General features: G+C 45.1%; 1 protein-coding gene across 2 annotated transcripts in view; it reads right to left on the reverse strand.

Moving 5' to 3' along the window:
• Nucleotides 1–390: 390 nt before the first annotated feature.
• Nucleotides 391–13665, reverse strand: part of BLVRA (biliverdin reductase A) — a 43710-nt gene continuing 30435 nt past the window's right edge. For both annotated transcript variants that reach the window (XM_014946991.1, XM_014946992.1), the window contains exons 2-7: nucleotides 11998–12129; nucleotides 10196–10315; nucleotides 9493–9590; nucleotides 7994–8101; nucleotides 7062–7233; nucleotides 391–867 (exon numbers count right to left, since the gene is read on the reverse strand). In XM_014946991.1, the coding sequence (XP_014802477.1) occupies nucleotides 594–867; nucleotides 7062–7233; nucleotides 7994–8101; nucleotides 9493–9590; nucleotides 10196–10315; nucleotides 11998–12116 (891 nt within the window). In that variant the 5' untranslated portion in view covers nucleotides 12117–12129 and the 3' untranslated portion in view covers nucleotides 391–593. The remainder of the gene's footprint in view (nucleotides 868–7061; nucleotides 7234–7993; nucleotides 8102–9492; nucleotides 9591–10195; nucleotides 10316–11997; nucleotides 12130–13665) is intronic.

A 13665-nucleotide genomic window follows, 5' to 3' on the forward strand; every position in this document is an offset into this window, starting at 1 on the left:
AACCCAACAAAAAAAAAACCAACCCTCCAACAAACAGGCACAACTCCTAATTGGAGCAAACTCACAGAACAGTTCAGGGCACCTGGAAGATAAGGTCAGGACTGTGGCGGCACAAGTTCTGCAGATTCATATGAAGAGGTGGAAAACCCACCTACAACTTCATCCTAGCTAACATTTCTAATGAATGATGAGATGCATCTCATTTTCAGACGTATCTGGATAGAGGGGGGGAAAAAACCAAACCCTCAGGAGGGAAAATCGTGCCCAGTATTTGCAGTCCTGCAGGAGGCACTCTCAGGGACATTTCCAACTGAATGGTGTGGAAGCAACCACAGGAAAGCTTGTTGCTGCTGGGTTCCTACCTGCCTGGAAGGACGGCAATGCATCGGAGCAGGGTAATGTTGCTTTATTCTGGCACACACCAGAAGGCACAGGGTATAGCCCAGGCTCTCCAGCCCACCCAGAGAGCCTAGGAGTCACAACTAGTGATAAAGAAGGTCATGAAACAGAAACAGCAACTGCTTGATGGCAAGAGTGAGCCCTAGCCCTACAGCTCTCCCATCTGCCGTGTTCCTCCTTCCCTAAGAGCAGTCTCAGGGACAGATTTTCTCTGGCTGTTCACAGTGCTGTTGGATCACATCAGCGAGGTCAAGACACCGCAAAATTCGCCACTTCTCAGCAGCCAGCTCCTCCTTGGATACCTGGCCCAGCAGTTTTTTAGCAAAGAGGTTCTGATCCTGCATGAAAAGGCCCACAGCAGACCTCGGGGCTTGAGGGAAGTTCTCCAGGCAACCACTTGTGAAACAGAAGTTGATTTTCTTTTCACGTCTCATCCCTGGTCCCCTTTCTTCAATCCAAGTCAGAGGTCTAGTGGGGAGGAGCAGAGAAGAAGAAGAGTAGTTATGAAGAAATGGAATCAACAGTTATAGTTTACACCTTTTTTCCTCAGCATTGACAGAAAATACCCTAGTAAATGCACCATTTTAAAGTTTCAGTCTTTGCATATTCAGGTAACATGTTGTGACCAACGTTGCCTTGTGGTTACCGAGTTGAACATCGGGTCATAGTCTTAACTCTGCCACTGCTTCACGCCAGGACTTTTAGCACACCATCTAAGCTCACTCCAGCTTCTTTTCCCTCTGTACCAAGTGAAGGCAGCAGTGACCAGCCATCTCACAGGTAAGAGAGAAGTTTAATCTGCTTGTTTGTAGACTTGGATGGAAAGTGCTGTTAAACACCCAAATATCTTGTGCATGATTCACAGAATGATATGGGGTTGGAAGGAACCTCTGGAGATCATCTACTCCAACCCCCTGCCAGAGCAGGTCCACCCAGCGCCCATTGCACAGGAATGTGTCCAGGTGGGTTTGAATGTCTCCAGAGAAGGAGACTCCACCACCTCCCTGGGCAGCCTCTTCCAGGGCTCTGCCACCCTCACAGGAAAGAAGTTCCTCCTCATGTTTAGGTGGAACTTCTTATGTTCAAGTTTGTGCCCATTTCCTCACAGCCAGAGCTGTCAGTTACAGCTAAACTCACAAGGCCCTCGATGTCTGCTCAGTCCTCCAGCAAGAATAATCATCACTCAGATACAGGGTGATGACCCAGGTGCCACCATGCGAGCTGAACACCACCTCTTTAGGATGGGCTGGACAGACGACAAGCTCACTCATGCAGACACGAACATCTGTACTCTTTCTGAACTTTTCAAATATGTTTCTCTCTCTTCACTGGGAGCTCCGAGCTGATCCTAGAGATGACACCAGAAGATGCCAATTTTGCCTGTTTCAGCCACACAGACCCTCGGGCAGATCTTTCTTAATCCAAGTCCTGCCTTATGCCCATGGGATAGCCACAGCCTCCAGGTCAAGCATCGGTGCTGCTGGCTATCAACTGGCATAGCTCACGGGACCTTCCCTGACTTCCCAGCTCAGCTGAGGAGAAAGGAGCTATGGGAGGTGCTGCATCACTTCAGGGCCCTCAACAGACTCCCAACACTGCAAATATTTGCCAAGGCTTTGAGGAATGGTCCTCAACACAGCCACGATCCTCCCTTCCTGCTCTTTTGTCAACTGCCTAAACCACACCATTACCTTTCTGCAGCTCGTTCATCAGCACTTACTACTGCCTGTGTTTAGAGGATGCACATTATTTTTCTTACTTGGTTATTGATGGCCTTTCCACAGTCCTTTATGGCCCACTTTAGCCTGCCACTCACAACTTACGAGGGCATCAATAGCACGGAAGAATAAATTCTGTCTCCAAGTACTGCCCATTAAATCTTCAATATCATTAGATCCGGAATGAAAGCCCTTGTCAGTCTACCCTGAACACATTCTGCAGAGCATTCAGCCTAATGATTCCACACCTCTCATCTTTTATGCTTTAGGATCCAGTTTCTATATTCAGATCATCGTATCAATTATTCCTTGCTCACCTGCACTGCCACACACACAGCCCCTACACGTTAAGCCTGGCCAGATGAACTTGGCTGAACAGAACAATTGGATAAAAAAAAAAAAAAGAAAAAAAAAAGAAAGGATTAAAATCACAGCCTGCAAAAATGCATCAAAAAAGGATTCAAATCACAGCCTGCAAAAATGCATCAAAAAAAAATTCCTCAGAAGACTAATAAATGCAAAGACACTGTGCATTTTAGGAAGCCCCAAGGCTACGTCTCACTGCGGGCCAGAAGGGTGCTTGAGGGTTGTATCACCCCGTGTTCTCTATGTTCTCATCCTCCTTCCCCGAGGGGCTGGCTATTGACCTGACTCAACAGAGCTGGCTTTATGTTTTCATGCCAGCAAACAGCAACAGAGGGTTCAGGCCAGCTATTCCAAGCTGCTTTATCTCAGGTAGGCAGGTATAAAGACACCACCGGGCAGGTGTGAGAGAAGCCACCATAAGATCCTCCACCATGTAATCCCATCCACAATATGACCCAAAACAGGCAGCATCAATGCTGGGTCACCTCCCTGGGGTCATCTAGAGCAGATGCACCCCAACGACCAGGCTCAGGCGTACGTTGTCTTCTCCTCTAGCTTGGGGAAGCCACTGAACCAGAAGCACAATCATACAGAGAGGGCAGAATTTAATCAAAAATGATTAAAACGACTGATTTAGATCACTGAGCAGGAAAATGTTGGTTTTACTAATAGATTCATCTTCTGTGATTGGATTTTTAGTTATTTTCCCGAAGAGAGGTTCATTCTACTTGACTGGTAACCAAAACATGTTAATTTTTAATTAACAACAACTTCTATGCTGAAATCAGTCCCTTTTTTCGCTATAAAGATACATATGCTGCAAGGCTGCCCTTTATTTAAGCAATTTTGCAGCTGTATTTTATGTCAGAAAATTATGAAGAGCTGCTGGTTTTTTTAATAGATAATTTACCCATTTTCATTAAAGACTTGAATCGAAGTATTTTCTGGCTACGGATGTAGCCAGAAATGATGCATTTTTGGTACCTCAATAAATCCACATTAAATATGTTGGACAGTTAAAGAATAAAAAGAAAGTTTAAGTAAAAAGTAACAAACTACTTTTATACAGACTTTTTACAAAGCAAGCACTCTCTGCAGTGAAGAAACCACCCTGGCTTTTGATGATTGTTTAGACTTTCCAGATTTTAGAGACTGGTAGAGCTCTCCTAGTTACATCCTATACAGAGATTAGAAGAGATTTTCTGCTTTTCCAATCCCTCTTTCTGCAAAAAAAAGTTCCTCTCGGACTGCCCTAGTTCAATAAACCAAAATCGAGTGAACACTCTTCACGCCTGCAAAAGAATTAAAATGGTTTCATGCTCAAAAGAATTTCGGGTCCACCCAGCTTAATATTTTATGCAGCAATTTCTGTAGAAAGCATGTATTACATCATTTTTTATGGCTGTTCAATGTGAAGGTTGTTCTTTTTTTTTTAGACATTGTTTGCATTGAGATCTAAGCTTACAATTTCAAACATTTATTGCCAGATAGTGTGTTCAAGAAAACGTCTTCAATTTCTTTTAAACCTCTTCCTTCTCACACTTTGAAAATGCCAATGTTTTTTGCGCAGTCGAAAAGGGCGACCTTACCTCGGATGGGGATTAGACAATTAGGCTTTACCCTTAGTTAACATCAAAAGAGACATTGCCCAAACCGTTATCTTGTGGTGAACATTCAGTGTTGACATTTTTTGCCTCCAAGCTCTGAAATCCTGGGACAGGGAACCGCAGCCCCAAAGCATGTCAGTGGAGGTTTGGCTTTTCCCTGGATTGCCCAGTGTTTTATCCCAGAGAGGCTGTCGGCTCCGCTCTCTTGGAAACACATCTCTCAGAGAGCTGGGTGTCAGGCACTGACACACACACACACACCTCCCAAATCCACCCGACAGGTGGACGAGCAGCCAGGACGGGCTGCAGCAGCTCAGACTGACTGTAGCCTTTGCACAAATCCCTGCTTAACAACCCCTGCACCGGCTGCCACCTCCTGCACCTGCTTTATTTACCAAGGCTGAATAACGGGGCTGAATTAACAGGCTGAATAAATACATAACAGGCTGAATTAACCCCATTTCCCAAGGTTAGTGTGTTTGTGCCTTTCGAAAAAGGACGAGGTAGCTCCCGGGGAAGGTGCAGACCTTTCCCATCCGTCAGGAAAATAAAAGTTGGGCAAATTTAAGAGCTGTGAACCCCACCACCATGACCGCCAGGCTGTAACTTCACTGGATGGAGAGGGGGCCAGATTCTCTCCTGCTGTAACTTCACTGGATTGGAGAGGGGACCAAATTCTCTCTTGCTGTAACTCCACTGGATGGAGAGGGGACCAAATTCTCTCCTGCTGTAACTTCACTGGATGGAGAGGGGGCCCAAATTCTCTCCTGCCGTAACTTCAGTGGATGGAGAGGGGGCCCAAATTCTCTCCTGCTGTAACTTCACTGGATGGAGAGGGGGCCCAAATTCTCTCCTGCTGTAACTTCACTGGATGGAGAGGGGGCCCAAATTCTCTCCTGCTGTAACTTCACTGGATGGAGAGGGGGCCAAATTCTCTCCTGCTGTAACTCCACTGACGTCAATGGGGGAAGGTCAGCAGGAAATACGGCCCCACCACCCCAGAGAAGGCAGGAACGCTATGTGACTTTCCAGTCGGCGTAAATTATCCCAGAGGCATAAAGCTGGCTGTCCCCAGGGCCATTAAAACGCTCGCGGTGACAAAACACTCACTGACCCCCCTACAAATAGGGAGTGGTGGGCTAGGAAAAGCTGTTAGTGGTGTGGAGCAGGAAAAACACCCCAGTAATCCAGAGGTGGTTCTGCATCTAGCAAATATCACACGTAGCAGCTGGGGACAACCTAGGAGACAGGAGAGGCAGGGAAACGTTTGAGCCACCCGCGAGTTCCACCTGCTGGAATTAGTTCAAAACCTCACTCCATACAGATCTTTACAGCTACTCGTGTTACTGGCAAACCCCTAAGAGGGTAAACAGAGCTTGTGTAGAGAGTGCTGTCCTCTCACGACCACGTTTCGAAAGGAATTAGGAATGAGGTTTTCTTTAAAAGAGAGAGGAAGGTTGCTAAGAGAAGATGCTAATCCCTCAATGAACTGCTGTGGGCTTTGTAGGACCGGCTGATAAAATGCTTAACTCACAGTTCAAATGAGCACACAGTTCAAATTGCTCACTCCCCAAATAGCTAGTCCTTCAGGTTATTACTTTTTAAACAACACACCTATCTGAAATTCTTAAAGAAGTAAGCATTTGTGTTACGGGTGGTTTTTTTTTTCGTTTTAGTTTTGTGGGTTTTTTTTTGTTTTAGGCATTCCAGCAGTATACTTGCACCAAAACAAAAAGGTGTAATTTATTACAGATAAAGACAGGCCAGAATAATTATATTTTCCCCTGGGGTCTAATTTTCCCTTGCTCTCCCCAGTCTTCTCATATGTCTCATCATATGCCTAGAAGGGGGTCATCTGGCTCAAAGGTAGTGTGCACTATATGTGGAAAAACAGAAAAAACAGGAGCAAAGGGAAAGGAACAAATTGTTCCATCACTATTCCCACCTCCTAGGACACATATAGCACTTGAGTAAATTCTTGATACCTTTTAACATCAGACAATTCTCAAGTTGCACCTATAGCATGCAGTAAAATGTCCTCATAAGCAACTTCAACCCAACTGAAAGGACTTGACCTCCATGAGGATGGCCCAGAATGAGCAAACTGGAGTTTCCAGCAAAATACACTACCAGACTTTGGACTAAGTTGAGTACTCAATCCACGGTATGAAATACTATTTGATAGCAAGGCTACTGTTATCATGTAGTAAAAGGGAGATCAAACTGATTATTATAAAATGCATCACCAAAAGAGTTTTCTGCAAGAAAGTCATAAGGCAATGATTGGAAAAAATGACAAGCAATCCTGGCTGCTGGATTCTGTTTGAACAAAAACAGCAAAAAGACAAGAAATGGGAGACAGACTGACAACCTACTCAGGAAAAATCAAAGAAACCCCAGGACTGTGGAGCCTGCATTAGTCAAGAGCAAATTTTGCTTATTGGCCTTTCAGTAGTTCATTATATTTCTGCTCGAAATGTGCAATTTTATGTTAACCTCCAGCTAGTACTACATATTAGCACAAGCATTACAGTGCTATAAGCTAAGTATTATGACTACTACATTACCTTTTCAAACAGTCATATATTTTCAACCTTTAAAGGAAGGTTAGCTTTCACCATACAACTAGAATGCCTGATGCTAAGCAAAAAATATCCTGCCTCTAAATAATTTTTCTGAGTGCAAGAGAAGGGTCTTTCAGTCTTGGGAATCGTAAAATGCATTACGGGCCCATTCCTGCATTTAGACATCAGAAAAGAGCTATTCAAACCTGCTCCTCAGCAGACGTTGTTTGGTGGTGGCTCTTTTTATGGTGATTGCTATAAAAATCACTGTAAAGTCTGTTTCTCTTGTACACTTTCAGGCCAGCATCCCCCTATTCTGTTTGCACAAATGGAAGGGGGGATGCAGAACTCCTGCAGCCGATACCCAAGCAGCCCGACTCCCCTGCTGCCATGGCCATTTTACTCACTTCTTGTTTGCCGTCTGAAAGTGAACGGTCATTCTGGAATAATTCTTATCCTTCTGCTTTTCTCTGGTGGCAGAGGTAACAGTGAGGTCTCCGAAGAGGTCAATCAGCCAAGTCAGTCGGGCAATTCCACTGAAAGCCGGGAATCCTGTTTTGTTTTCATCGAGGACGCTACCTGGTGCAACAGCAACAGAAAGTCTTGAGAAATGGGAAAGAGAATGAAGTCCTCTGCATAGGAAAGGCTGAAGAAACTGCAGTGTGGCAGGCTTAGAGACCGAGGTGTAGAAAGGCCAGGAGTGGATGGACCGAGTGGGAAAGTCAACAAACATGATCAACCTTGACATGGATCAGTTGTTGAGCTATGACAGAGAAGGCTGCACAATGTACATATCAAACAAACCCTCCAGGACATGCTGAGGATGGGAGGGTGTATGTGGATTCAACAAGGGAATAAAGCAGGGAGAAAACATTGGCTCGAAAATCTCTCTTAGGTCTTCTGGGGCAAATAGCAGCACAGAAGACTAAAGGTACCCAACTAGAAATTGGGACACTTCCTTAGAGCTCATCCTCTTCTCTGAGACCAATATGAATGAGAAATTGGTCACTACCACCAAAGCACAGAAGGGATGAAGATGTGTTCTTCCCTCCATACAACAAGGCATGGGCTTGCTTTCTTCACCAGACAGCAGAAAGAGATTAGCAAAGCAACAGCCCATAGAAAACAACCGTTAAGGCAAAGGTGTTTTCCAGACAGTTCTGGTATTTCATGGAAACATCTATGGAAATCCATGGAAATATCCAGAACTGATACCTGCATCTCTAGTCAACTTAAAGACTCTCATCTAAAAGGACTGAATGAAGCCTGGAAGGACTGGCATCCCCGTGGAGCAGGCAGACAAACCCAGATGGACTTTGATTTCCTCACAGCTACTGACCTGTGAAATGCAGCGTTCCCTTCACCAGGTCTTTCCCAGCCACCTCTTTTTTCAGCTGCTTGTACTCTTCAGTCAGAAGTTCGATGTGCTCCACATGAAGGACTTTACCTGCCATTAAAAAACAAAAACCAAAACCCACCATAAATCAGGACAGATTCAATGAGAGCTTTCTGGGTGAATCAAAATCTCATCTAAGCAGTAAAGGGTTCACCAGCCACCAGTGGGAACTCACTTAGAAACGTTCTCATGCACAGCTGGCAAAATGTCAGGAAGAAAACCAAACATGTGCTCTGCACTGAGGCATTAATCTGGGTTAAGGATTTTCAGGAGACAACAAATACAGAGACTACAGGAACAGTACCCACTATGTGTAACAGAAACTCTGTAATGAAACCCAACACCCAACTAAGGCTGAAACATTAGTCTTCAAAGTAAAAGACGGATTAATTCTTGGCCTCTTTCCCCCCACCATTTCCTTGCTCTGCATTTTTTCTCCCAGGGTAGCAGGAAAGAAAAAGGAGGAGGGGAAAAACAGCATAGTACTCAGACCCAGATTGTAACAATATGTTAAGGAGCGCCTCCCTCCATTGCAAATTAATTGGGCTGCTTTGGAATAGAAGCTATCCCATACATGTCGAACGTGGCCCTCATTCAGAATGTGTTCTCCTGGAATGTTTCCAGGAGAGTCAATTCAGGCTGCTGACAGTAACCGCCGCTGCTTTGAGAGAAGAGGCATAAATTCTGCTCAACGGGAAGCCGTTTGGCCAGCAACGAGGCAGTAAGTGATGTGGGCACAGGGAAACAGCAAAGCAGAAATCCTACACCTCCGGTGCTTTAGGACAAAAGCCACAAAGGAAATTTTGAAGAAGCAGTGGTATAAATAGTGCAGCTTGTCCAAATGGTTTGCCTGCTCCTGCCCGGCACTGTGCTTTTCCTTGCAGCCCCGTACATCCTCACTGGCCTCGGCTGAACTGCCAGCTTCTGACCCTTGGCACCGGAGGGATGGGACCACACACTCTCCAGAAATAAAGAGATTTTGCTCAGAGACAAGCTGCCTTTCAGAGGGGGATTCCATTCTGGCCTACAATAGCATGAGCAGCTGTGTGTGACCAGCACATCACAAACGCTAGAAGGTACGGGAGCTGTTTCCAGTTCTATTTTCAGGGAGAGAGAGGACAGGGAGATGCGATGGCTACACTCACAAAGTGCTTTAATATCACTCTGACAGAAGTTTCCTTCTCTAACTGCATTCTTAATGTCATAAGAGGAGACCAGGGCTTTTCTGAGGGCAACCACACCTCACTCTTCGCACTGACACGCGTGTGTTTATTTCCCCATCGGCACACATCTTAAATCCTAGATTGACATGTCTCTGAGACAGGCAATACTCCCTTGTACATCATCATTAATAGTAGACTGGAGTCCTGCCTTTGAGTTTGATGCCTTTGGTGCTACCCAACAAGTAATACTCTTCACGCTCTCGAGAACAAATTCATTACCTTTCTGCTCAGCCATCTCCCAGAGCTCATGGGCCGCCTTAGCAGACAAAGCCATGGGGTACTCAACGAGGACGTGTTTCCCAGCTTCTAAAAACATTCTGAAAGGGACAGGAGGTCAGTCTTTAAAAAGTGTATCATCATAATCATCTCTCTCCCGCAGGCAGCCCCATGCGGAGAAATGCACAACACAGAGTAACAGAAATAAACAGCAACCTTCTTAACAAGGATGGTGTGGTGGCTACATCACACATTTAAACACTGGGAGAGCTGGGTTTTAATTCTCTTTTTTTCCACAGAGTTCCCTCACTCACCTACAGCAAGTCACTAGAAGGCCACCGCATCGAGCACCGCAATTTCTAACGTCCAGACGCTCGAGTGGCTGGAGCGTGGCAATGGAGGGCCCTTCCCTAATAATCCGTGAGGAAAGGCTTTGAATCCTGTTTTAAACTCTCTGTCCATCCAGCACAGGTAAGCAATTGGAACTACTTGGGAAATGAATCCATCCTAAATCCTACTCTCTTCCATGGCTTATTGGGTGCTCTAGGGAACTCGCTGTTATTTATTTCAGGCTTCTAGTCTGGAAGTCTCTCCTCCAGTGTCCCCATCCTCTCCTGCAACAGCTTTATACAGCTCCTCTATGCTTCTAGATTGTAGGGGAAAGAGTGGGAAAAGGGAAAAGAAAACAAACCAACTCTCAAAATACCTGATGGTTTCTTCATGGCTTCTGTTCTCCGTGCTGATGAAGGCTGCCTGTATCTCTTCGCTTCTTAGAGCATCTTCCAGGCTAATCTGCTTGGCCTCGTTAATATTGCCAAAACTTCTCCTGCAATACAAACCAGAGCATAACCATCACAGTCCGTTCTTCCCAACTGCATGCATTGCTCCCCTGGAACACTGTCTCAACGAGTTCAACCAGGGCAGAACAAAGGCAGCCTGTGATCCAGGAAGGGCATGAGCACTTCCAGACAGATGTGGAGTGCACGAAAGAACAAAACAGATGGGTCAGTGTCTAAGTGGTGGTATCAGCACAGAAACTGTCCTGCTATTGAAGTGTAAAGTGGGGTTTGGTTATAGCGTGGGGTTTGGGTTTTGTTCTTTTTTTTTTTTTTTTAATAAGCGTTCCTACAAAAGACCCATTTTATAAGAGTGACTTGAAAGAGGATGGTGGTCTTATGGGAGAACTTCTCCCCAGTGTGCTGGACGACACGGGCAAAAGCACTTGAGTTGGCAGGGACACATGCAACTACAAAACGTACAGACAAGCAGGAGAGATATAAAGCAGACGTGTGGTTGTGATGGCTTCAACCTGTAACACACACCCCATGTCGGTTCGAAGGAGAAGGCTCTCTTGGCCACCACCCTGAGCACATCTCCACACTCCCTGTGTAGCAAAGACTGGAGTAGGCACCTTGGCAGTGTTAGGTGACAGAGGGCATGAAGGTAGGCCACAAGCAGGACTTGAAAGCAAAGACTGGTCACGTCTGTGTGTGACTGGGATGCAAAGAGCAAGGCAAGATCTCCAAGCATGCTGTCTGTGAACCGTGCATTTCGACAGCACTGTTTCTCGGTGGCAATCCTATCCTTAGTGTTGTCCAAGGCTAGCTAGTCATAGCACTAGCAAAGGAAGCAGGGAACCAGGAGTGTATTTGGCAGGGACATAAACTGGATGACCTAATGGGTCCTTTCAGTCTCAAACAAGCCTGACTGCATGACTTAAATATAGTTGGAAAATGCATTCGCAGTCTGAGATCCATACATGTACTGCCTATCTATTTAAAACCTTTATGCTCCGCTGTCATGGGGCAGAGAGCCTAGCAGGAACGCTCAGAGGGAGGTCTACACTAAATTTCCACAGCTCCAAGCTAGTGAGAAAAACTCTTGCTCTCTAAAAGGCAACCTTACTGAAGTACTAAATGATGGGATTTTCTTTAAAGACATCTACAGGCTCAGTACCTGGTTGCAAAAAAAAAATAATAGAATTTTATGATGAAGTTGCAGCATCAGGCATGTTATAACATGTTTTTTAAAAAAAAAAACCAAAACACTTTTTAAAACTCTATAAAACTTCTTATTTTTTTCAAACATTTCTACAAATGTCATGCAGACATTAGCTCATTAGCGTAATTATGGTCCTAAACCATCCTAAACCTCCAGGAAATTTCAGTCAGACAGAATTGCATTTCCTTTTATCACACAGATCCCGCAGTGAGAATGTCTCTCCGCTTTCATTTTAGTCATTTCTGCAAGGTATCTCACCGAGGTAACCTATTTGTTCCCTCCTGCAAAGCTTCCTGTGCTCATTTCCGAGCTGCCACTCAAAATGACAGCCATCTTTGCATAAACCTTTCCTTTTCAGACAGCCTTAATTAGAAGAGAAATATAAAACTTTGGATATTCACCCCCTGCTCCCCTCAAATAATAGTCCCCCACAGGGAAAGGCATGTGCGTCAGAAGAAAGAAACATTACAATACCCATATTAAACATGCGAAGATGACATTTCTAACCTGGATACGAATCCGAGGAGTTTCAGGTGCTCAGAAGGGCTGGAAGGCATGGGATTCATCAAGTCTCGGATCCGTGCTAAGCCAGCAATTCCAACTCCAACCACCACGGTCCCAAACATTTTGTTGATGTGACTAAAAGGAGAAAAAAAAAAAAAGAAAAAAAAAAAAAAAAGCAACTTTTTTTTTTTTTCTTTTAGCAGAGAGGAACAGCTGGGAGGGGAGGCGGGAGGATGGATTACTCTTGAACTCTGCTTTCATGGAGCCAAACCTTATTCAGATGTCAGCAACCAGCTAAGAAGAGATGCGATGCTATAGGCTACGGAGCTCGCTCGCATCCCATTGAGACGCGGTCAAGCGGTTCAGCCCGTCATAGGGACTGGGTCCTGAGCCTTGTATTTAACAGCTATTATATCACAGCTCTGGCACAAAGCTCTTCCTTCCCGTGAATAGAAGGCAGACTTCAAAAAAAAAAAAAAAAAAAAAAAGGCCCCAGTAAATAGTGAGACGCTCCTCTATTTATATCGCCGCTTCCAGGCTGGAAAGGTGCCAAAAAAAAAGAGGTTCTGCAAACCCAGCAGAGCTTTATATATCAACCCCCCTGACTTCCTGAGCGTCAAAGGGACTTTGGCCGCGCACGGCAGCGTGGTTGGAATGCTTTGGAACAGGAAGCAAAGAGCACCTTCTCCTCCCCTCTGTGAACCGCTGGCACGTCCGACAATATCGAGACCCCACCAAACCACCTGATAATTTGGTCCAAGATGCTTGCTTGGTTATTTCCAGGAACGAAGCAAGCTCGGCCGTCTCTTCAATGACAAGCAGACACGTCTCCTCGAGATTTACAACCCCAAAAAGGACATCCCTGCCACAATTGCATCATATGGAGGACGAGCCAGGTATTTCTCTCGCTGGCCGGGCCGCTGGGCCACCAGCAATAAATTCTCCTGTTGGTTTTATGATTTGCTATTGATTTACGGAAGCACTGGGCACCTGGTGTAACCTTTCAAACCTGCACTGTTGCCCAACCTCAAGGACTTTCTAAAGTAATTTTAAGATTTATGGGATAAAAGAGCTATGAACCAAACCAAGTCAGCCCCTCTGCATTTTTTCTTACTTCCATCCTGCCACAGCATCCCTTCAAACTCTTATTTCACACAGAATCGTAGTGGTTGGAAGGGACCTCAGAGATCATCGAGTCCAACCAACACCAAAAAAAAAAAAAAAAAAAACAACACAAAAAAAAAAAGCTGGCCGGGCCGCTGGGCCACCAGCAATAAATTCTCCTGTTGGTTTTATGATTTGCTATTGATTTACGGAAGCACTGGGCACCTGGTGTAACCTTTCAAACCTGCACTGTTGCCCAACCTCAAGGACTTTCTAAAGTAATTTTAAGATTTATGGGATAAAAGAGCTATGAACCAAACCAAGTCAGCCCCTCTGCATTTTTTCTTACTTCCATCCTGCCACAGCATCCCTTCAAACTCTTATTTCTTCTGTTTCGGCATTTTTCCTGTCACTGTCGATGCCTTCACCCAAGTGAACTCTTTCGATCACTTCTATTACCTGGCTGCGACCTGTCAAATCCTTCTGAGACTTAAATGGATAAATCACAGAACCCTCATGGTTGGAAGGGACCTTGAGATCGAGTCCAACCACAAAAAAAAAAAAAAA

This window comes from Calidris pugnax, unplaced genomic scaffold (assembly GCF_001431845.1).
Source record: "Calidris pugnax isolate Ruff unplaced genomic scaffold, ASM143184v1 scaffold71, whole genome shotgun sequence".
In the NCBI taxonomy this organism is placed as follows: Eukaryota; Metazoa; Chordata; class Aves; order Charadriiformes; family Scolopacidae; genus Calidris; species Calidris pugnax.